The following is a 25,047-nucleotide window of genomic DNA, read 5'->3' as shown; positions in this document are numbered from 1 at the left end:
CGGTGACCATGCAGCAAGTCCGACTTCCTGTTCAAAGTCTAGACTTAAGCCTGTCCTATGATTCTAAGTTTCCTAGGTGAGACCACACCTGGAGTATTGTGTGCCATTTTTGTTTTCTTTTCTGAGGAAGCTCTGGCTAAGGTTTACCAGACTGATTCCTGGGAAAGCAAGACTGATGCATAAAGAGAGACTGGACTGGATAGGACTATCTTCACGAGAGTTTAGAAGAATGGGGAAGATCTCATAGAAAACTACGGAACTCATAACAGGACTCTACATGGTAAACACTGGTAGATGCTCCTGATGATTAGGGAGTCCAGAACTAGGGTCACAGTCTAAGGATATAGGTAGGCCGTTAAGAACTGAGATGAGGAGAAATTGCTTCACTTAGAGAGGTGAACCTGTGGAAAACAGTTGAAGCCAAAACATTGAGTGTTTTCAAGGAGTTAAGTATAGTTCTTAGGGCTAAAAGGATCAAAGGGTATGGGGAGAAAGTGGTATTGAGTTGGATGATCATGCATCATCATGTTGAAAGGGGGAGCAGGCTTAAAGGGCCACATGCTTTCCAGTTCACTTGTAGGAGGTGGGCATCACTGGCTGGCCAGCATTTATTGCCTGTGAGGTTGTTGGCTTGCTTGCTGAGCTGGCTGGTTATCGTACAGACGTTTCATCACTATGCTAGGTAACATCATCAGTGAGGCCTCCGATGAAGTGATGTTGTTCTACTCCACTTGGTATTTATTCCTAGTGGTCGACCACTAGGAATCATGGTAGCACACAAACGCACAACCACACTATGACAAACACTCACAGGAACCAAAGACCCCATGCCCATGATATACAGGACCAGCATAGTTTACAAAATACCTTGCAATGACTGCAACAAACATTACATTGGCCAGACCGGAAGGAAAGTAGCCATCGGGATACACGAACACCAGCTAGCAGCAAAACGACATGACAAACTTTCCCTCATCTCAGTGCACTCTGACAATGAAGACCATCAGTTTAAATGGGACAACGTGACCACCTTAGCTCAAGCCAACCACAGACACCCACAGAAATTCCTAGAGGCCTGGTTTTGAACCCGTAAATGCAATCAACAAACATGTGGAATAGACCCCATACACAAATCCATGCAGAACAGAACCGGAAATGACACAACCCAACTTAACAGACTGAATCGTATAAATACCAAGTAGAGTTTGTGTGCTACCATGATTCCTAGTGGTCGACCACTAGGAATAAATACCAAGTGGAGTAGAACAACATCGCTTCATCAGAGGCCACACTGATGATGTTACCTAGCATGGTGACGAAACATCTGAACTGCGACCAGCCAGCTCAGCGAGCAAGCCAACAACATCATCCACAACCCGAGCTACAAATCTTCGCAAGAAATTTATTGCCCGTCCCTAGTTGCCCTTGAGAAAGTGGTGGTGAGCTGCCTTCTTGAACTGCTGCAGTCCTCCAGCTGTGGGTTGATCCACAATGTCATTAGGGAGGGAATTCCAGGATTTTGATCCAGCAACAGTGAAGGAACGACAGTATATTTCCATGTCAGGATGGTGAGTGGCTTGGAGGGGAATTTGAAGATGGTGATGTTCCTATATATCTATCCTTATCCTTCTAGATGAAAGTGGCCGTGGGTTTGGAAGATGCTGTCTGAGGATCTTTAGTGAATTTCTGCAGTGCATCTTGTAGATAGTACACACTGCTGCTAGTGATTATAGGTGGTGGAGGGAGTGGATGCTTCTAGATGTGGTGCCAATCAAGCAGGCTGCTTTGTCTTGGATGGTGTCAAGTTTCTTGAGTGTTGTTGTATTTCCTACTCCTGTATTTTCTGTGTTTCTACAGATGTTTAAAACTGAGATGAGGAGAAACTACTCCTGTCAGAAGGTTGTCTATCTGTGCAACTCACTGCCCAAGAGTGGCAGAATCAATCAACAGATTCAAGAAAGAAATAGACATGTTTCTGATGAAAAGCAGGATAAAGGGCTATGGGGAGCAGGCAGCAAAGTGGGATTTGAGACCAGGATAAGATGGAGGAGTGGGCTTGAAGGGTTCAAGTGCCTACTCTCACTCCTAATTACTTTGTTTCCATGTGTTGGTATGAGTGGATGCTACATACAAAGAATCACAACTGCAGGCACTTCCCCTCTTACCAAACAGTACTCGGTGTACAGTCTTTCTGAATTTGTCCAGGCACAAAAGCAATGCCATGTCAACTATTTTGTTTCTAACATTAGGGTCTTAAAGAAAACCTGTAAATGCTGGTGCAGATGAAAATTGTTCTCTTAGTTCAAAGTATTTTAGTAAAATATATAACGTCTACAGTCTTTTTCATTATTCATTCATGGATTTTTGTGTGCTGGCAAAAGCATTGTTAAAAACCCTATCTTTAATTACTTTTGGGAAGATGGTGGTGAGGTCCTGTCAACTGAGTAGCTTGCTAGAAGAGATTTGAGTGTCACCTATATTGTTTGGCTCTGGAGCCATGCATAGGCCAGGCCGGGTAAGAATTACAGATTTCCTTCTCGAAAGGCTTTCAGTTAACTATGTATTTTTAGGAAGATCTGGTCACCATTTACTGAAATTAGAATATTTTATTCCAGATGTATATTTAATTTAAATCCATTTTGCAGTGATGGGGGAGTTTAAACTCCTGTCTTTGGATCATTAGTCCAAGCCTGCGGATTGTATAGAATGACTGTGCTACACTTCTTGGTGTAAATGTCTTAAAAATCTTCCAACGTGAAATAATTGGACTGTAAAACGCGATATGCCTTTAAGTCATATTCCAATTCCTTGGTAATGAATTGTTTTCACTCAGCCAGCTGTTTGTGGTTAGGGGGAATGTGTTGGGTTTCTGGCTGTCTACCAAAATACCATACAGCCTCGTTAATGAAAACTAGCGGTCAATTTGAGTGGCAACCAGCCTGTCAGTGATGCTCTGACAGCTGTTCCAGCGCAAGACTCGGCTCCTTTACCAAGATGACATCTGGCACCAAACTTGGGTGGAAATGGTGTTTCAGCTCAAGTCACTGTCTTGCTGAAAGGAGCCACAGACAGTCACACTAAGTTTTATTTTAATAAGCAAGTGAGCCTTTCATCAAAGTAGAATAGTTTTAAATGCACAAGTATTTGACAGAAAAACATAGAGAGTAATTTTTCAATACTGGAGAATTTTTAGTGTTAGTTTTTAAATTTGTCTGATACTGATGCTATAGTAAGGGACATTGGACTTGCATTCCATCAAATGATGAAAAATATATGATAGATATAGCAGAGAGAAAATTGTGCATATAAAAGTAATAATCTCTTTGTGATGATTTAATTATGCTCTGGTTTTCATCAAAGATGGACACCAATATGTGACATTTAAAAATGAATTTCAGTGTAATTAAGTTAATTCATTAAAAACTGAAGAAACAACCTGATAGAAAAACAGAGCAATCAGAGTGTAGCCAATTACCCTGAGAAAAACAATATGGATATGTCATAGAGAGCAGGCAAGTCACAAATCTCACAAAGCTACGGTCATGGTCATTGCAGCTAGATCCTAAGTGCAGAAGAGCCATTAGGAGTACCAACGATCAGTAAAGTTCACTTCTCGATTGTTCTTATTTATTTCTTGAATGTCTCATCGTCCTTGTGATAGCATTTTCATTCAGATGATTAGATACTTTTAAGAACATAAAAACTAGGAGCAGGAGTAGATAATTCAGTCCTTTGAGCCTGCTCTGCCATATAACACAATGATGGCTGATCCCATCTTCACTTCAGCTCTGTTTTCCTGCCTGCTCCCCATAACACTTTATCTCAATACTAATTAAAAACCTGTGTATCACCTTCTCGAATGTATTCAGTGTCCTGGCTTCCTGTGCACTGAGGTAGTGAATTCCACAGATTAATAATCCTTTGAGAAAAGTAATTCCTCCTCATCTCTGTTTTAAATCTGCCATCCCTTTACCTATGACTCTCTCGTTCTATATAGCCCAACAGGGAGAAGTGTCTGTTCTACATCTACTTTGTCAATTCTCCTTAGCATTATATATCCATGTAAGGGACCAGAACTGTTTGCAGTACTCCAGATGCTGTCTCCCTAATACCTTATACAATTGCAACAACACTTCCTCTCTTTTATACCCTACTCTTTTAGTAACAAATGTCAAAATTCCATTCCTTCAGTAATAAATGCCAAAATTCCATTCACCAACCTTATTACCTGCTGTCCTTACGTCCTTTCTGTGATTCATGCACAAGGACCCCCAGATCCCTCTGCACTGAAACATTTGAACTCCATTTAGATGAGTTAACGTTTTAATTCTTCTGATCAAAATGAATAGCCTCACATTTATTCATGTTAAACTCCATCTGTCAGATTTTGTTCATTCACCTAACCCATCCATATCCATTTGTTGTTTTTTCATTGCAACTTACTTTCTCACCTATTATACTGTCATCTGCAAATTTGGTAGGTGTATATGCTATCCCAGCATCTAAGTCATTAATGCAGATTGTAAATAATTGGGCCCCAAGACCCAAACCCTGTGGCACCCCACTAGTTACATCTAGCTCACCAGAAAAAGAAACATTTATTCCAAGTTTGTGCTTTCTATTGGTTAACCAGCTTATCCAAGCTAATAAATTATCCCTTACCTTGTGTATTAACCCTTTGTGTGGCGTTTATCAAATGCCTTCTGGAAGTCCAGATTTTAGGGACGCCCATTATCCATTTTGCTTGTTACATCTCCAAAGAACTCTAGCAAATTAGTCAAACACGATTTACTCTTCAAAAAACTGTGCTGCGCTGATAGTTTCTCTCCACAGATGCTGCCAGACCTGAGTTTTTCCAGTAATTTCTGTTTTTGTTTCTGATTTATAGCATTCACAGTTCTTTTGGTTTCTGTGATACAAAGTAAATTCTCTAAATTTTGAGTCATAAAGTCATAGAGTTGTACGGCACAGAAACAGACCCTTCAGTCCAACTCATCAATGCCAACCTGATATCCTAAGTTAATCTAGTCCTTCCATTGAAATTTTGTTCTGCTGTTTTATGTTACTGTAAGGGTTTGAAGAATTACATTTGAATTTGGAAGTTATTTGTCATTTTGAAATAACAGTATTGTGAAAGTACTTGAATAAAATTCACTTTGATGGAAGTTGAACTTGTAGGTATTTCAATATCAACATGTTCAGACACATTATGGCACATGCTTGGGGAAGGTGGGACTTGAACCTGGTGGGAATTGAACCCAGAATTTTTGGCCTGCAGGAAGGAACAGTAATACTGTGCGACAAGAGCCTAACTTGAAGTTGTATAATGGCTGATATAACTTGTACGGCTTTAGATTGTTTTCATTAAAATTTTTATAATTTCATAAATTTCATAATTTATATTTGGTTTATGTTGTCATGCAGTTGGACAAGAATTCCTACTGAGCACTTACTCCGAGGCTCCCCTGCCCCACCTCAAAGAAGATATGGCCACACCATGGTTGCATTTGACCGACATCTGTATGTGTTCGGTGGTGCTGCAGATAACACTTTGCCTAATGAGTTACATTGCTATGATGTAGACTCTCAGACATGGGAGGTTATTCAGCCCAGCCCAGACAGTGAGGTGAGTTTAGTTGTGTATTCTTCTTCAAAATGCATGTAGAATTGTATGCTTTTCCTTTTAATATTAGTAGTATGATTTACTTTTTCAGTTATTTTCAAATGAAATATGATTCAGGCAATGTTAATTGCCCTGTTGTCTGCTGCAACACAATCCTCCTCTCTCCCACTGCTCCCAAACGCCAAAAATTCTCGTTTCAGGGATGTGACTTTTTTGATGAGTCCTTCAAATATAAAAGCCCTGTGCTAACTCTTAACCTATCTTCAGCAAGTTCTGTTTTAATTCAATGATAATGATTAATGTAGATAGTTTATATTTCTTCATTATGTATTCTAAAAGATGTTGATAAGCATGAAATCATTGTGTCTTGCAAAGGTTGATGGTCTGTTAAAATCTCTGTTTGATTGCTCAGGTATATTTGACTAAAAGATGTTCACATTTTGTAAATTAAAAGCACAGAACCTAAATTGAGGTATCTTGGTGGATACATTGGTAAGCCGCCAACAAGTTGTCCGAACCCCTCTCTCAGTATCACTGTACGTTGGCTGTCATGTAGTTTAAGGCAACAGAGGAAATTTCATTTTGTATATTGTAGAATGTATATCTGCACAAAAGTATCAAAAATAATTTTAATGTAGTAATTATTTTTATTTGTAAAATGTCCCTTCAGATACTTCCTTCTGTGAAAAGTCTGCTCTACTCATGTTCGTAAAAAAAATCACAGCTTCTAGATAGTATTTATTGTGACCTAATCAATTGTTCACATCTGTATGAGAGCAAAAACACAGGTAGCGAACACTGTGTCATGTTACTGAAAGATCTAATTTACTTTTCAAATGTAGTTTTTCATGTATTCCTGACTACGTTGTTTGATCAAAAGTGCTTGGAGCTACCTGTTCAGCAAGGCATTATTGCATTGCTATGAGTGTACCTGAGGGGAGTGAGCGTTATGCAGACGGTGGAGCCTACATTTATATTTTGAAGTAAAAAGAGAAATGCAGTAATTATGCAAGTAGTTTTTTTTTGTTTCATTCACTTGTGGGATGTGGGTGTCGCTGGCTGGCCAGCATTTATTGCCTGTCCCTAGTTGCCCATGAGAAGGTAGTGGTGATCTGCCTTCTTCAACTGCTGCAGTCCACCTGCTGTAGATAGACCCACAATGCCCTTGAGGGAATTCCATGATTTTAACCCAGTGACAGTGAAGAACCGGTGATATATTTCCAAGTCAAGATGGTGAGTGCCTTCAAGAGGAACTTGCAGATGGTAGTATTCCTATGCATCAGCTCCCTTGACCTTCTAGGTGGAAGGGGTCATGGGTTTGGAAGGTGCTGTCTAAGAATCTTTGGTGCATCTTGCAGGTCGTACACACTGCTGCTACTCAGTGTTGATGGCAGAGGAAATGGATACGTGTGGAGGTGATGCCAGTCAAGTGGGCAGCTTTGATTTGGATGGTGTCAAGCTTCAGAGTTGGAGTTGCACCCATCCAAGCAAGTGGGGAGTACTCCATCACACTCCTGACGTGCTTTGTAGATGGTGGACAGGCTTTAGGGAGTCAGGAGGTGAGTTGCTTGCCACAGTATTCCTAGCCTCTGACCTACTCTTGTAGCCACTGTATTTATATGGCGAGTCCATTTGAGTTTGTGGCTAATGGTAACCCCCTGATGTTGATAGTGGAGCATTCAGTGATGGCAACACCGTTGAATGTCAGAGGATGGTGATTAGATTATCTCTTTTTGGAGATGGTCATTGCCTGGCGTATGTGTGATGCGAATGTTGCTTGCCACTTGTCAGCCCAAGTCTGGATATTGTCCAGATTTTGTTGTATTTGAACACAGGCTGCTTCAGTATCTGAGGAGGCACAAATCTTGCTGAACATTGTACAATCATTGGTAAACATCGCCACGTCTGATTGAGGGAAGGTCATTTTTGAAGCAGCTGAAGATGTTTGGGCTTAGGACAGTGCCCTGAGGAACTCCTGCAGAGATGTTCCGAAGCTGAGATAACTGACCTCCAACAACCATGACTGTCTTCCTTTATGTCAGGTATGACTCCAGCGGAGAGTTTGCCCCCAATACCCAGATTCCAGTTTTGCTTAGGCTCCTTGATGCTGCACTCAGTCAAACATGGCCTTGATGTCAAGGGCTGTCATTCTCATCCCACCTCTGGAATTCAACTCTTTTGTCCATGTTTGAACCAAGGCTGTGATGAAGTCAGCAGCAGAATGGCCCTGTTGGAACGCAAACTGGATGTCGCTGAGTAGGCTATTGCTGAACAAGTGCTGCTTGATAGCACTGTTGGTGCCACCTTCCATCACTTTACTTGAGAGTCGACTGATGGGGCGGTATTCGTCCTGCACTTTGTGTACAGGACATACCTGGGTAGTTTTCAAATTGTCAGGTAGAAGGCAGTGTACTGGAAGAGCTTGGCTAGGGGAGCAGCAAGTTTTGGAGCACAAGTCTTCAGTACTATTGCCGGAATGCTATAGGGGCCTGTAGCCTTCGCAGTATCCTATGACTCCAAGCATTCTTTGATATCACATGGAGTGAATCAAATTGGTTAAAGACTGGTATCTGTGATGCTAGGGATCACTGGAGGAGGCCAAGATGGATCATCCACATGGCACTTCTGGCTGAAGATTGCTGCAAATGCTAAGCCTAATCTTTCGCAATGATGTTGGGCTCTTCCATTATTAAGGATGGGGATATTTGTGGAGCTGCCTCCTCATGTGAGTTGACACCATGAAGAAAGGGAATTATGGCCTCAAGTGCATCAGAACTTGCCTTTCACTTTGCAGATCATGTTGCATCTCTATGTAACAGTTTACTTTTAAACTTGATTCATGAGCTTTGCTCAAAATCCTGAAATATGTCCAGGATCTTCCCCATCCCATTTCACAACACAGCATAGCACATGATGATCTAATTGTTGAAATAGCAAAATTCAATGTCACTTAGTGTTCCAATTAGCAGAATGGTTGATCCAGTAAACTCTTTGCTATAAATTCAAGCCTGAGCACTTGCGTGTATTATGCTATAAGGCTGGAGAGATGAGAATTGCAAGTGAAAAAAAAGTAACATCTAGCCCAGAAGAGTCCATTTGGCCCAAACAGCTTGTACAAGTATTCATAGTCCACACGTTATCTTCTATTCAGTAGACCTGTTCGATCTAACATGATCCTGTGCATCTGTTGCTTTATATGTGTAACAGTATTCTATATGTGTAACTTCATCTTTATTTTATTGTCTTCAACATTTAGGGAAGCAACTTGTACACAGAGGCAACTTATGATCCAGATTTTATGGTAAGTTACTTGTTCTGCCAGTGTTGCACTTCATGCCTGTGTAAAATTCTGGATTTGTGGACCTGACTTGCAGTTTCTAAGGAAATTAATGCAAGGTTTGGAAAGAGAAGGGAGGTTATTGTGTACCTCCAGTTTGCAAAGTATCCAAGATTTAAAGCCAGTACAATGTGAAAGGTTTGACTTTTCACAATGTATTCCATGTTTCCCATGGGTTAAGGAAGCTTCTTTATTAGCTTATTAGTTGCAAGTATTGTTTTTCTTCACCCCGTACTTCCTCTGGAGGAGAAAGAACAACTATTATCTGTACACGGAGCTTTAAAACCATTGTTATGTGTTGCCACTCTCATTAGCCATACACCTTCTCGTGAAAGTGAAGAGACAGCAGTCTTGGAAATTTGTTTGTTTTGGCATTGGGTCAGAGGTATAATGTTTAGTCACAGTACAGAATGTTTCTTGAGAATCTTTGAGTTCAAGACAATGATTTTCTTTTAGCTGATTTATTCTGGTGAAGCAGGCACTGTAATTCTGAATGGCTATTAAAGAGTCTAACACTTTTCGTGTAAGAAATAACTTCAGCATTTTTGTGAAAATTCCAAGTTTGATGGTGCATCGAATGAATGAGGGAAACTGAATTTGGGAGGAACTGGCTGCAAACTGACACTTTTTCCAGAGTGTTTGTATCAAAAAGATGTAATATTCTATTTCTGCACATGAGGCAAAATGGTAATTGCTACTGTACATTTGCCTGTACTTATTTTGACTGCATTTTGTGTTTGTGTTTTGGTAAATTAATACTATCTCTGTATCAGAATTTGAGTGGGCAGCCAATTGTGCTAGCTTCAAAGCAAAAGCAGAACTGAAACATTGAATTACTTCAAAAACTCGAATTTCAGACCACAGGCACCAGTGATACCGTGGATGTGGTTTTTGCCAGGGCCATGTCTTGTCAAAGGATTTTCAGTCAAAAATCACATGACACCAGGTTATAGTCCAACAGATTTATTTGAAATCACAAGCTTTTAGAGCCGCCCCTTCATCTGGTGCAGTGAGAGGAGAACACACAGAGTTTAAGGGCAGAGAGATCAAAGGATCATATAACTGGTGTGAGTGGAGTGAACGAACCTAAAATGGCTGGCCGACTGCCTTCTGTCAAATCTTTAATCATTCATACATTTCTGCATTCTAGAAATTGCAGAAGTAGGGTATGGAAAATTCTGTTAGTTTCAATTGATTAAGATGCAAATTCCAATATCTGTTTCAAGTCACTGCCCTGAGATAATTAAAGGTTTCATCAACATCTGCCTAACTTTCCAAGCTTCAAACAGGTAGAGCGATAAGCATATACCATCAGTGACATCTCAGGTCAGACAGTGAATTGTAGATGTGAGGCCTCGTCCAGAGTCTGTCTCAGAGTTTTCACCTGGAATCAGGCTAGTTTTGTTCCAAAAGCAGGAATTTATAAAATGTCACACTGACTGTGACTACAAATTGTGTGTTTCTTGAACAAAATAGAATGTAACTGCAAATAAACAAACATCTTGAATGAAATGATTCACCCCATAGGTTTATATATGTGTGTGTGTGCGCGCGTGCACGCTGATATGCATGATGAAGTGTGTGCTGAAATGGGGAAGTTATGGCCGTTTTGGCATTTTTTAATATATGGCGCACACTAATATGACAATAATTCTTGTGCAGATTATTGTGTAATCTTTCATGCAAATGTGGTAAGTCAGTAATGGCATTGAATTCAAATAAATTATAATGCAGATTTCAGCAGAATGGTATTTTCACTGCTGCAGGCCTATAGCAGCTTATTTTACCTAGCTAAATTTAAAGCAGCAAGAATCAAGATTACAAGACATTGTTGTTTTAGCTTATCATTATCTTCTCTCACAGTTTAAGGTTAATTGCTGAATGTAACTGCCAAAGACAACAGTTAGTAATGGACTTTATAAACATTTAACTCTAAATTTTTAATCTCAACAAACTGCTGCAAATCTGGGAATAAGATTTCTACTCTAATATAATTCATTTGGATTTAGTTTAATTTGTTCTGAAGTATTAAAGCTTCGCGTATTACAAAACCTTGGATTACAATTCAAGCTGTTAGAAATGCTGATTTTTCTTTTGTTGAATTTGTAACTTTAATTATGGCATCGCAATTAATTGATGTTTTATTAATATTTAGAGCCACTTCTTTGTTTCATTCCATTTGTACCTGGCATGTAATCCAGAGGCTTGGTTCACAGTGTATGTCAATCAGTTCTGAATCATCTGTTTGGAGAGTATTCTTAATAGATTAGGAGGTTAACTTACAGTTGGAATTTTTCTATTCATGCAGAAAGATCCATGTGTCCCTTCCTCCACTTGGACTTTAACTGGTGAATGATTGACTAGCTAATTTGGATAAATTATTTTTATTTGTTCATGAGACATGGGTGTCCCTGATAAGACTAGCATTTGTTGCCATCTCTTATTCACCTTAAGAAGGTAGCGGCGAACACTATGCAGTCCATGTTGTGTAGATACAGCCACAACGCTTAGGGGGTAGGGAGATGTCAGGATTTTGACCCCAATCACAGTGAATGCATGGAAATCTGGTTCCAAGTAAGGGTAGCTCGTGAATTGGAGAACAATGTTAAGGTTTTTCTGTTTCCATCAGTATGCTGTTGCTGTACTTCCACACGATAGGGTTTATGGGTTTGGAAAGTTATAGGAGCCTTGAAGTGTAGCTGCAATGCATCTTCTAGATGGTCCACACTGATGCAAGGGTGCACCAGTGGGGAAAACAGTGAATGTTTAAGGTGGTGAATGTGATGCTGATCAAGCAGGCTGCTACGTCATGGATAGTATTGAACTCCTTGAGCAGTGTTGGAGCAGCACTCATCAAAGCTATGCAAAGTATTCCAGTGCACTGAATCTTCTAATGTCTTTCAAGCCACAATGAAAAATAATATCACCATAGGATGCTAACTCAGGTTCTGGATGCATCATAATTCTGTTTTATGAAGACTTTAAGAGGAAAAGAATTTCAAGCTGATGAGTACTTCCAATTTGTCTGGTTTGGTCAAGCAGCCATTATATTTAGACAAAGAGTTAAAAGCCAAGTGAACTCTTCCTAAGGCCGCAGTAACTTCCTCAAAGAAATGTGAGGTTGATATTTAACATATAAGTAAGAGCATTATGCTACAGTTCAGATACAATACTGGCTATGCAATCTAGAATCTGAAGGGATGATTCATTTGCAGCATTCTGGCTCTATCCAGTGGCAGTGAAGAGTTACTGCACTCGCATTGTCACTCATCCACATTTCACCTAGATGATATTCATGCCAAAATGGTTGAAGGCTTTGACTCAAGCACACTGGAAGCATTGTTGGATGGTGTCCTTGATGGTTTAGCTGAACAAATATAAGTGTCCTGCTATTGTAGAAACAAACATAAGAAGTTAGCATTCAATGCTTCTTTTCATTATCCTGGAGTTAAAAATAATTTCCTAGTTGAGAGGGCAGACTTGTAGCAGTTCTGCTTTCTTGGTTCCCTGCCAGAAGCAGAGTGACAGCAATTTGGGTGATGCTATCATCTACATTTTGTCTTGGTTTTTTTGGCCAAATGCTAAGTCTCCAAACAAACCGTTAGAGTCATAGAGTCACACAGCGTGGAAACTGACCCTTCGCTCCAACTAGTCCATGCCAAACATAATCCCAAACTGAACTAGTCCCACCTTCCAGCTCCTGGCACATGTCCTTCCAAACCTTTTCCTATTCATATACTTAACCAAAAGTCTTTAAAGGTTGTAATTATACCCTCATCCACGACTTCCTCAGGAAGTTCATTTCACTCGCAAACCATTGTCTGTATAAAAAAATTTGCCTGTCATGTCTTTTTTACATCTTTCTCCTCTCGCCTTACAAATGTGCCCCCTAGTACTGAAATCCCCCATCCTAGGGAAAAGGCAATTACCATTAACTCGATCTGTACCCTTCAGTATTTTATAAACTTCTATAAGTCATCTCTCAACCTCCTAAACGCCAGTGGAAAAAAGTCCCAAAGACAATTGTGATCTAATGCTAAGGTCCTAATAGCATGTTGCTCTATCCCTTAAAACTAGGCATCGATTTTTTGTTTCCCATTGGATGTGATACTTAATATTCGCTGTTTTTTATCAGCTGGGGATTGGGTAACCAGGAACAAATTTAAAAAAAAAGTTCTCAAGTTATGCATTTACAGGAAAAATTACATATACTAGCAATGCGTTTCCGAGAATTTTGAAGGTTATTGAATGGTTTGATCAAAGTTTCCAAGATATTGGGTTTGGTTGAGAAAAAGTGTTTCCATTGCTCAGGAACTTTATGACTAGGGGCATTCGCAGTCTGAACATTACATCTTGACCCCCAGGAGTGTAAAAATATTTTTCCACACAAAGGGTGGAAAAGGGTTTTCTGCAAAGAGCAATTGATACTCAGTCAGTTAGTTTTGAATCTAAAGTTGGTAGATTCTCGTTCATCAAAAGCTGTTGAGGAGTGTGTGCATAGGAAGGTTTATGGTGTTAACTCATAAATAAGCCATGATCTGCTGAATGGCAGAACAGGCTCAAGGGGCTAAATCATCTGTTCCTGTTCCCATACTATTCACCGCCAAATGAGCTTCTTTGAAATAATATAGTGGCATCTTTTATGTTCATTAGAGAAGATGAATAGAGTATTGGTTTAATGTCTTATCTGGTAATCAGCAGCCCCAATAGTCCAGCACACTCAGTACTAGACCAGAGTGTCAGCCTTGGTTTTTGTGCTTGTATCCTGGACAGAAACAGACTCTGAGGCCCAAATACTAGAAACTGAGCCACAGCTATTGAAGAAAGCAATCAAGAAAGAAAATATGTTCCCCTTCATTGCAAAGGGATAGGGTAAAGTAGTTCTTGCAATTGTTTAGGTCCACACCAAGACTATTGTGTAAAGTTTTGGTCTCCTTACCTAAGGATGTATACACTCTTCAAGAGGAGTATATGACAAAGGCTCATTTGACTGATTCCTGGAATGACAGGATTATTTTATGGGGAAAAATTGAGTAGACTAGAGTTTAGAAGAATTTCTTATTGAAAAATACAAAATTCTTAAAATGTGGGCAAGATATATTCTGGGAGGTTGAGGTTGTTTACCTTGACTGGGAGCCGAGAACATGGGATCACAGACTTGGCGTAAGGGGTCAACCACTTAGGACTAAGATGAGAGGAAGTTTCTTAAGACGGTTCTGAATCCTGTGGCATTTTCTAACCCAGAGAGTAAAGGCATCTGCTAATTGGAGCTTGTTCATAGGGGAAAAAAAAATTAATCTGGATGGGTTACAGCAATTTGTGTTTATATAGTTGCTTAATCCTTACCACCTGCTCACTGGGTGACACTGTAATAGGAGCAAGTGCTGGGGGTAACATGCTGTATAAAGTGTAAATAGCAGTGGTGGGGGAGAGGAGAGCGGTAAAAATAATTTTCTCTGTCTATTGTTATGAATCAGACCAAACCCCCATCAAAATATTCAGAAGATAGTCTAGACCCAACTTTTTCTCATTTTAAAGGTAAATGCAATGTGTTGCGTTCCAGGTGCAATTCGATTGGTCAAATTACTGGATTTAAAGTAAAACACACTTCACTCATCCACTAAAGTTAAAATACAACAAAAGAAACGCTGATAGTTGGAATGGAGGTGTTCCTACCCTGATGACTGTAGTGGAGGTGTTCCTACCCTGATGGCTGTAATGGAGGTGTTCCTAGCGCTGATGGCTGTAGTGGAGGTGTTCCTAGCACTGATGGCTGTAGTGGAGGTGTTCCGAGCCCTGATGACTGTAATTGAGGTGTTCCTAGCCCTGATGGCTGTAATGGAGGTTGTTCCTACCCTGATGGCTGTGGGAGGTGTTCCTAGCCCTGACGGCTATGGTGGAGGCGTTCCTAGCGCTGACGGCTGTGGTGGAGGTGTTCCGAGCGCAGACGGCTGTAGTGGAGGTGTTCCTAGCGCTGACGGCTGTAGTGGAGGAGTTTGAATAACTTAACTCTATTGGAATAACTTAACAGAATAATAGATGCAATAACTATTACTAATTAACAATATAGCAACATCCCATAAGCACACGCTGGCAAAAGGCAGATTCAGAATATAGATTGTCTCACATGCAACTCCTGTAGCAGGAGGAAGAACATCCAGAGGAAACTCGGAGAGAGAGTCTAGCCGTTTGGAGAGATTTACTGCAGCTTCCACCCCTGCTGAGACCCCAGCAACAACTGCCGGAAGCTAAAACTAAAAATCCTGGTTCTGTGGGTGGGAGCTTGACCACACCTACTCAGGCTGCTTCTATTGTTCCAACTTTTTAAAAAACCCAAGGCCTCACAAGTTGTTTATCTTCTCACAGACTGCTTGGCATCTGTCCCCCAATCTCTCTCTAAAAGAAACTAGGACAAAACACACCTCTTAAAGCTACAGCATTGTCACACTATAATCATCACAATGGGGAAAAATGAAAACTATGCTTGTATAGTAAAGATTGGAGTTGATATATGGAGCAGTACAGAGAGATATTAAAATGCATTCAATTTGTGTTTTATTCAACACGTTTGGAAGTGCTTAATGTGATTGAATAAGGGAAGTATTAACAAACTGAACTTTTCATTTACTTAGCATTTCATATTGATAATGCATAAAATTAAAGCTCTTGTGATTTCATTTGCAGTGATGATGTCTATCTCTTATGTCTTCTATCTTCCTGTAAAATACTTCTCCCCAAAAGTGGGAGAAAACGTAGAGAACAGATCTTCAAAGTTACTTCAGTCCTGAAATACTTTCATGCTTTGAATTCTCAGATGCCCAGTGGAAGACTTTTCCATGCTGCAGCAGTTATTTCTGATGCTATGTATATCTTTGGTGGGACAGTGGACAACAATGTAAGAAGTGGAGAGATGTATCGGTTTCAGGTAAGCAAAGCATTAGCCACTTATTTAAGTACACATGCACTTATGTGCATTGGGCCCCTATTTTATGAAACTCATGGTACTAGATGCGAACAGTGGGCAGTAAAATTTGAAGAATATATCTTTAAAAATGAGTGTCAAAAGGCCAATGCACTGATGTTAAATTTTAATCTAAATTATGAAAGCAAAATGATGATATTTAAGCGTGTTCAGTTTGTAGATGCTGAGGAAACTGATGGTTAATAGGAAAAATGGGAATATCACCCATACCTTAGAAAATAAGAAACAGGATGAGTCAGACAATCAAAGGAATCTAAGGATATAGACGAACAAATAATTAAAAGCAGCATCACCGATCAGCAGTGATTTTAAAAACAAATAAAGCACTGGAACTTGTTTCTAGGAATGTGTAACTCAAAAGTAGTCACGTTATCTTAAACATTAAATAGCACCTAGGTCAGGCCTTACGTTGACATCATTCTGGTCTCCAAGAACAATATCAGAACTGAGAAATGACAGCTATTAGAAAAGATTGAATAGGGCTTCTTTTTTGTCAAGTTCTTAAAGACTATAGTTAGTTTGGACAGGGTAGATGTGGAGATCATAAATAGAATATAGATACAATCCAACAGGGAAATAAGAAACTTGCTTGCTCAGAGAATGGTTAGAAAGTAAAACTTGATACCATAGGAAGTGGTACGAATAATACGGATGAATACTTTCAAAAGAACTAGGTAAGTGAGAGGAAAAAGAAAAGATGTACTGAAGGGCTAGATCGAATAAGAGGAATCTCCTATGCAACATAAACATCGGTACACACTAAACTAAAAGCCAAGTACTGCGGATGCTGCAGATTTGAAGTAAAAATGGAAGATGCTGCAGAAGCTCACCAGGTCTGGGAGCATCTACAGACAGAAAAACAGAGTTAACGCCTTGAGTCGAATGTAGCCTGTTTTTGTGTTGCATGTTTAATATAATTCTTTGCGTTGTCAGTATGGAGCATCTACACATCTTACATCTTCAAATCTCTATCTTTCAATTCCAGTTTTCCTGTTATCCAAAATGCACTTTACATGAAGACTATGGGAGACTGTGGGAGAACAGGCAGTTCTGTGATGTGGAATTCATCCTAGGAGAGGTAACAGCTGTTAATCTGGATTCAGGCCAGCATTTTCAGCAATGTTGGCATTTGGTTCATGAGGGAAAGACTGCTTTGAAAAGCAAGTTTGAGTGATTCGGAGTGTGAACATTGACTTTTTAGTACTATATCCTGGTGTGATCCAGTGCATCAGATGATTCTGCAATGGCCTTTTTCATCACTTATGATATCACCAACCCTAGTTGATGATTACCCAAGTGGCAATGTATTAATCATTATTTTTTCTGACCTGATACTAGAAAGAAGAGAGAGTTAAAGGGCATATAGCAATGGTCACAGCTCGAAGCAAATGGTTAAGAAAGAAGATTATCCAGGCCAGAGATCGGCTAAAGCAGGTAGGCAGTTTGAATTAATTAAAATGCTGTCGGATTCTTTTAAAGGCATTATTACCCTAAATGTACTGAAGACTTGACCATTTGAAAGTGAGGCATTCAGATGTCTGGAGCGTGTGTTGAACTATGACTAACCCTGAAATTGAGAGAAGGAAAAAGAGAATTAGGCAGTGTGCAAAACTGGCTGCTAAATCACTGAGGCTATGTCATGTTACTGTGTCGACCATTCTGTCAGCCTCCTGAAGTGTGATATAACAAACACATTGTGTTTCTCCTATTGCTTTCAATTTCTTTTCTATACTATTTACATATTGGTAGAGTTAACTCCATTGGAAGCCTTTTGATGAGTTGTCTTGCAACAATTCCACACCATAAATACAAAAAGGCTTAGTACATTTTTTTTCATCTTGCTGTCCCTGGGAAAATTTTGTGAACATTTTCTGATTGTCCGTCAGCAAGTAACCAGTTTCTTCCATTACTGTGAATTTGACTGATTTTAATGTTTTACCAACTTCTTGTCCATCAGAAAACCAAGCAGGAGATGGCAGTTGGAGAAGAAATAGCAAGCACTAACGTGAAACCAGCAAATTCCCAGCTTCAGCTGGAGGTGGTGATCCGTGAAGCTGAGGCACAACCATTTGAGATCCTGATGCAGTTTCTCTACACTGACAAAATCAAGTACCCACGGAAAGGTAATGTTCAATTCTTTTTCTGCTAAATCAAATCTCCTTAAATCCTACTTTGCTTCTTTTCAAAAATGGCGTTTTTATTTCAAATATTTTGTAGGAAATTGAAAGAATTCGGCTTCCTCTTTCCTAAACTTTGGTTATTAAGAATTAGCCCCTTAGCCACTGAATTTCTCAAAGTTTTGGCTTCCATTTTTACTATTACTGTATATACTTTATGCAGTAAGCAACTGCCGTTATAATGCTGTCTGGCTTGCTGAGCATTTCAAGCATTTTCTGCACGTTAATCTTTTGGTTGATTTGATTCATTTAATTGTGGAAAAACTATCAGTTTGACATGCTTAAATCTTCCACCATTTTGCAATAATTAAATTCCTTAAATGATTTAGTAAATCTGAGAAACTGAGCTGTGCTGGCACAAATCTGTAAAATAAATCGGACAAAGAATAAATTCCAAGAAAGGCTCACAAAGTACATTTTTGTGGTCCCTCTAATGTCTCACCAATCTTATTTAAACTGAATATAATTCTAAACTTGCCTGTAGCGGAGCACAGTAAATGACTGACATGTGCAGCTGTTGTCCATTTCATGTTCGGTATTTTAATGGTAGATACCATCCAATAATCCTTCAATTTCAGACCTGTGCATTTACCACAATCACTAAAGCAACAATAACTTGAATTTATATTGTAACAAAGATGCTTTATATTTATAAGCAAAAACAGAAATTGCTGGAAAAATTCAGATCTGGCAGCATCTATGGAGAGAAGAAAATATTAACCTTTCCAAGAAACATAGAAGATAAGGGCAAGAGGAGGCCATTCGGCCCTTCGAGCCTGCTCCACCATTCTTTACGATCATGGCTGATTGTCCAACTCAATAGCTTAATCTTGCTTTCTCTCCATAACCTTTGATCCCATTCACCCCCAAGAGCTATATCTAGTCACCTCTTCAGTACATTCAATGTTTTGGCATTAACTACTTCCTGTGGTAATGAATTCCACAGGCTCACCAGTCTTTGCGTGAAGAAACGTCTCCTCATCTCCGTCCTAAATGATCTACCCGGAATCCTCATACTGTGACCCCTGGTTCTGGATAGACCCACCTTCGGGAACATCCTCCCTACATCTATCCTGTCCAGTCCTGTTAGAATTTTACAAGTCTCTATAAAATCCCTCCTCATTCGTCTGAACTCCAGCAAAAACAATCACAACCTAGGCAATCTCTCTTTATATGTCAGACCCACCATCCCCGGAATCAACCTGGTAAACCTTTGCTGCACTCCCTCAAGATCAAGAGCATCCTTCCTCAGAAAAGGATACCAAAATTGCTCACAATATTCCAGGTGTGGTCTCACCAAGGCCCTGTATAACTGCAACAACACATCCCTGCTCCTGTACTTTAAACCTCTCGCAATGAAGGCTAACATACCATTTGCCTTCTTTACCGCCTGCTGCACCTGCATGCTTATCTTCAGCGACTAGTGCACAAGGACACCCAGGTCCCACTGCACACTCCCCTCTCCCAATTTACAGCCATTCAGATAGTAATCTGTCTTCTTGTTTTTGCTTCCGAAGTGAATAACCTCACATTTATCCAAATTCTACTGCATCTGCCATTGATTTGCCCACTCACCCCACCTGTCGAGACCATGCTGAAGGATCTCTGCATCCTCGTCACAGTTCACCCTCCCACCCAACTTGGTATCATCTGCAAACTTGGAGATGTTACATTTTGTTCCCTCATTCAAATCATTAATATATATTGTGAATAGCTGGGGCCCCAGCACCGATCCCAGTGGCACCCCACTAGTTACTGCCTGCCAATTTGAAAAGGACTCATTAATTTTCACTCTTTGTTTCCTCTCTGCCAACCAGTTTCCTATCCATCTCAATACACTTCCCCCAATCCCATGCTCTTTAATCTTGTACATTAATCTCTTAAGTGGGAATTTGTCAAGTGCTTTCTCAAAGTCCAAACATTGACTGGCTCCCCTTGTCAACTCTACTATTTACATCTTCATAGAATTCTAACAGATTCGTCAAGTATGTTTTCCCCTTCATAAATCCATGCTTTCAGGTCCAGTGATCCTTCTTCAGAACTGTTCGTAGATAGGAAAATGGTGCTATAGATAGAGTAGTAGAGGGGTTGAGGAGTAGATGATAAGTAGAAATGGAGCCCAGAGAGAGAGAGAGAGGAAAACACTTGGGCAGACAAAAGAGTGGGTAAAGGTCAGCCTGGGAGAATGGGTAGCTACTAATAGGGACTATTAGTGGCTGACAATGGGTTGTGTGTGGTATCAGCCCATGTGATGACAAGTCTTGGTATGTAGGGATTGGTGTAAGGACATGGGAGAAGGTGCTCAAGCCTCAAAATCATTGCACTTGATACTGAGTCTAGAAGGCTGCAGCATTCCCAAGTGGAAAATGAGGCACTATTCTTCCCGTTTATGCTGAACTTCGCTGGAGCACTGCAGCAAGCCTGAGACCGAGATGTTGACTAGGGAACACGGTGGTGTGTTGAAGTGGCAGGCAACTGGCAACTCAGAGTCATTTTTGCAGACAGATTGTAGGAGTTCTGCAAAGTGGTCGCTCAGTCTTTTTTTTGTGCTTTATGTTTAAATTTGCTTAGAGGACTTAGGTTTTGATGGTCTGTGAAAAATTGATTTATTTCGACTTCTGTGGAAATACATTGAAAGGGATAATTGAATACCTGATGACTGCTGAAAGCTGCTTGCTTGGTTGCAGACCCCTGCTGAGGCTGTTTTCAACACAGGAGTTGGAGAGGTTCTAACTTAATCTGGTTCAGTTGGAGGAATGTTTGCTGAGAACAAGCTATCCAGCTAATTTCTGAAAAGAAGACCATCTTTGGAGTTCAGTGTGAAACATATTCGCTCTTTTGCAAGAGTGATTGAAAGAACATCTGAAGATTCTATTGCCTGAGCAAGCAGTGCCTGCAAGATTTCAGAGGCAACTGTGCATTATAAGTGGTTTGACCACATGTGACGGACATCAGAGCAATAGAGATTTTGGAAACATCCTACACTTTATCCTTTCACCTTCAAAAATTGCCTATTGGCAAAAGTATTTTTGTTGGATAGCCAATCTCAGAAAAAAGTCTGAAGAAGCATCGTTAGACTCAAAACATTAACTCTGTGGAGAGTAATCAGATGCTTCCAGATCTACTGAGTTTCTCTAGCATTCTCTGTTTATTTTTATTTCGGATTTCAGCATCAGTGGTATTTTGCTTTCTCCAGGGGGGAAAAAAATGTTTCTTGTCTTTTCCTGAAAGCATGTCTATACTTTGGTACTATGTTGAGGAACAAACATGTATACTTCTATGTTATTGATTGTATATTTTAACCAATTATTGTAACTTTATTGATTAATAATTATATATGAATAATAATTTTGATGTATCAATATTAAGAAACCTGGTTGATAGAAAAACACCTGATGAAGATATGGTATTTAATTCGTCATCTTGTCAACTGGGGAAAAAAACTTTTTTTGTTGTTGTGACTTGTGGAGTGGTGAAACTACTACAACAGTGCACTCTCCCAGTCTTGATTGTAACAATATTTGCAAACACTGGAAAAGAATCCTTCCCTTTCATCTCTAGATAGGTTCTATGGAACCACAGGGTAAAGCCATCAGAGGTGACGGCACTGTGGTGCTAATATTTTTCTCTTCATTAATTTCTGGGATGAGGGCATTGCTGGCTGAGCAGCATTTATTGCCCATGCCTAGTTGCCCAGTTAAGTGTCAACCATGTTACTGTGCACCTGGAGTCACGTAGGCCAGACCAGGTAAGGACGGCAGCTTCCTTCCCAAAAGGATGTTAGTGAACCAGATGGATTTTTCCAACAATCAACAGTGGTCATCATTAGATTCTTAATTCCATGTTTTTTTTTGTTGAATTCAAATTCTACCATCTATCGTGGCTGGATTTGAACCCGGGTCCACAGAACATTATCTGCATCTCTAGATTAACAGTCCAGTGATAATACCACTAGGCCATTCAGGAGGAAGTGGCTCTGAGAGTCCTCAACATTGACTCTTCATCCTATTATGCCTCACAGAAACATTGAAAATAGGAGCAGGAGTAGGCCATTCAAATCTTTATGCCAACTGTGCCATTCAGTATCATCGTAGCTAATCATTCAATTCACAAGAACACAAGAACTAGGAGCAGGAGTAGGCCATCTGGCCCTTCGAGCCTGCTCCGCCATTCAATAAGATCATGGCTGATCTTTTCGTGGACTCAGATCCACTTACCCACGTTCTCACCGTATCCCTTAATTCCTTTATTGTTCAAAAAAAATCTACCTTTTTTTTAAAAGCGTTTACTGAAGTAGCGTCAACTACTTCACTGGGCAAGGAATTCCATAGATTAACAAACCTCTGGGTGAAGAAATTCCTTCTCAGTTCAGTCCTAAATCTGCTCCCTCTAATCTTGAGGCTATGCCCTCTTGTCCTAGCTTCACCTGCTAGTGGAAACATCCTCTCTACTTCTATCTTATCTATTCCCTTCATAATTTTATATGTTTCTATAAGATCCCCCCTCAATCTTCTGAATTCCAATGAATATAATCCCAATCTACTCAGTCTGTCCTCATAAGCCAACCCCCTCAACTCTGGAATCAACCTAGTGAACCTCCTTTGCACCCCCTCCAGTGCCAGTACATCCTTTCTCAAGTAAGGAGACCAAAACTGCACACAGTACTCTAGGTGTGGCCTCACCAGCACCTTGTACAGCTGCAACATAACCTCTCTGCTTTTTATTTCAATCCCTTTAGCAATGAAGGACAAAATTCCATTTGCCTTCCTAATTACTTGTTGTACCTGCAGACCTACCTTCTGTGATTCATGCACAAGGACACCCAGGTCCCTCTGCATAGCAGCATGCTGCAACTTTTTATCATTCAAGTAATAATCCTTTTTACTATTACTCCTACCAAAATGTATGACTTGTATTCCATCTGCCAGACCTTTGCCCACTCACTCAATGTATCTACGTTCCTCTGCAAAGTTTCACAGTCCTCTGCACACTTTGCTTTGCCCCTCATCTTAGTGTCATCTGCAAACTTTGACACCCTACACGTGGTCCCCAGCTCCAAGTCATCTATATAAATTGTAAATAATTGCGGTCCCAACACCGATCCCTGAGGCACACCACTAGTCACTGACTGCCAGCTAGAATAGCACTCATTTATCCCCACTCTTTGCTTCCTGTTAGTCAACCAATTCAGTACCGTGTTCTCACTTTCATCCCATATCCTTTGATCCCTTTAGCCCAAAAAAGCTATATCTAACTCCTTCTTAAAAACATTTAATATTTTGATCTCAGTCTCGTTCTTTGACAGAGAATTCTACAGGCTCACCACTCTGAGTTTGACCTTATCTCAGCCCTTAATCGCCTACTCCAGGTCCTTAAACTGTGGCCCTTATTTCTGGACCCTACGTCCTTGGGAACATCTTCTCTGCATTTACCCTGCTTAATCTTGTTCGAATGAAATGAAAATTTCTTTGAAGAGCCTTCTCATTATTCTAAACTCCAGTGAATGTACGCCTAACTGATCCAGTTTGTCTTCAAATGTCAGCCCTGCCATCCCAGGCGTCAGCCTGGTCAACCTTCGTTGCACTCACTCCGTAGCTAGAATATCTTTCCTCAGATAAGCAGACCAAAACTGCACAAAATACTCCAGGTGTGGTCTCACCCTATACTTGAATCCTGTCACCAACATATCATTTGACTTCTTCACCGGCTGCACTTGCATGCTTACTTTCAATGACCAGCGTACAAGGACACCCAGGTCTCATTGCACCTCCCTCTTTCCCAAACTGTTGCCATTCGGATAATAACCTGCTTCCTGTTTTTGCCACCAAAGTGAATAACCTCACATTTATCGACATTCTACTTCATCTACCATGTATTTGCCCACTCATTTAACTTATCCAAATCACACTGAAGCATCTCTGCACCCTCCTCGCAGTTCATCCTCCCACCCAGCTTTGTTTTGTCTGTAAATATCTTCGTTCTGGAACGAGCGAGAACATTAGGTACCACAGGTTTCAAAGTCAGCCCTGGGTGGCGTTTCAAGTTTATGAAAATAAACAATTTTGTATTGTGATAGAAGACCAAGATTTCACAGGATCTCCCAGCAAAACTCAAAGTCATTTCTCACAGTTCAGTTTATCATCAAACATTGACACAGTAGTTTTCTGTACAGTGTAAAGAACTGAATGACACTGTGTAAACTTGTATATATTACTATTGTTTTTGATGATTTGGATTCATCCAGTGTACAAAAATCCACTGTCTCAAATACGTCACCTTTCAAGGACATTAATCCTGTTTGAGAGCCAGTCCCATTTGACATGTACAGGTACCACGTATTCCAGAACCAGCTTCAGTGTCCCAAGAATCTAAAGCCCTTCTTCCAGCACCACCTCTTCAGCTGCAGATTTATATGCTGTTTCTATTCCATTTGTATCCCATTTCTGTACTTACTAATGTGTGGCACTGGAAGTAATTTGGAGATCACTACTTTTTGAGATGCTGCTTGACCATTTCTTTGTTAGCTCCCTCAAAACTGCCTGCAGGAGGTTCTCATCTCAGTTTCTATCTACTGTGTATGCTGGAGTAAAAATCAATCTCATGTAAAGTCAACCCCCTTTTTTGGCTAAAAAATCTTGAATTTTCTATATATCTCCTGTAAAAGTTGACCCTAGTTCTTCACAGCAGATCAACATTTGTGAGTCAATGTATTATCCTGAACAAAAATGTTATGAGGAGGAGATGATTGTTAAGACAATATCAGAATCAAATGTGTAAGTTTTTTTATCAGAAATAAAAGCTTGAAATGTTAGTTTGAAAAACTAAAACAACAATAGATGAGAGAAAATGGAGGCAATTGGAAGAATTTGGCATGAAAGTTTAAGACCCATCAAGTCAGTGTCAGGCATTTGTGGAATACAGTCATGTA

General features: G+C 40.1%; 1 protein-coding gene across 1 annotated transcript in view; it reads left to right on the top strand.

Annotated features, from left to right (window-relative positions):
- Positions 1–25,047, top strand: part of lztr1 (leucine-zipper-like transcription regulator 1) — a 63,829-nt gene that overhangs the window by 17,901 nt on the left and 20,881 nt on the right. The window contains exons 9-14 of the mRNA XM_048611609.1: positions 5,425–5,626; positions 8,880–8,924; positions 15,775–15,885; positions 16,928–17,020; positions 17,281–17,376; positions 17,900–18,065. Of these exons, the coding sequence (XP_048467566.1) occupies positions 5,425–5,626; positions 8,880–8,924; positions 15,775–15,885; positions 16,928–17,020; positions 17,281–17,376; positions 17,900–18,065 (713 nt within the window). The remainder of the gene's footprint in view (positions 1–5,424; positions 5,627–8,879; positions 8,925–15,774; positions 15,886–16,927; positions 17,021–17,280; positions 17,377–17,899; positions 18,066–25,047) is intronic.

This window comes from Rhincodon typus, chromosome 24 (assembly GCF_021869965.1).
Source record: "Rhincodon typus isolate 14 chromosome 24, sRhiTyp1.1, whole genome shotgun sequence".
NCBI classification, from domain to species: domain Eukaryota; kingdom Metazoa; phylum Chordata; class Chondrichthyes; order Orectolobiformes; family Rhincodontidae; genus Rhincodon; species Rhincodon typus.
This window is presented reverse-complemented; position numbering and strand designations above follow the sequence as displayed.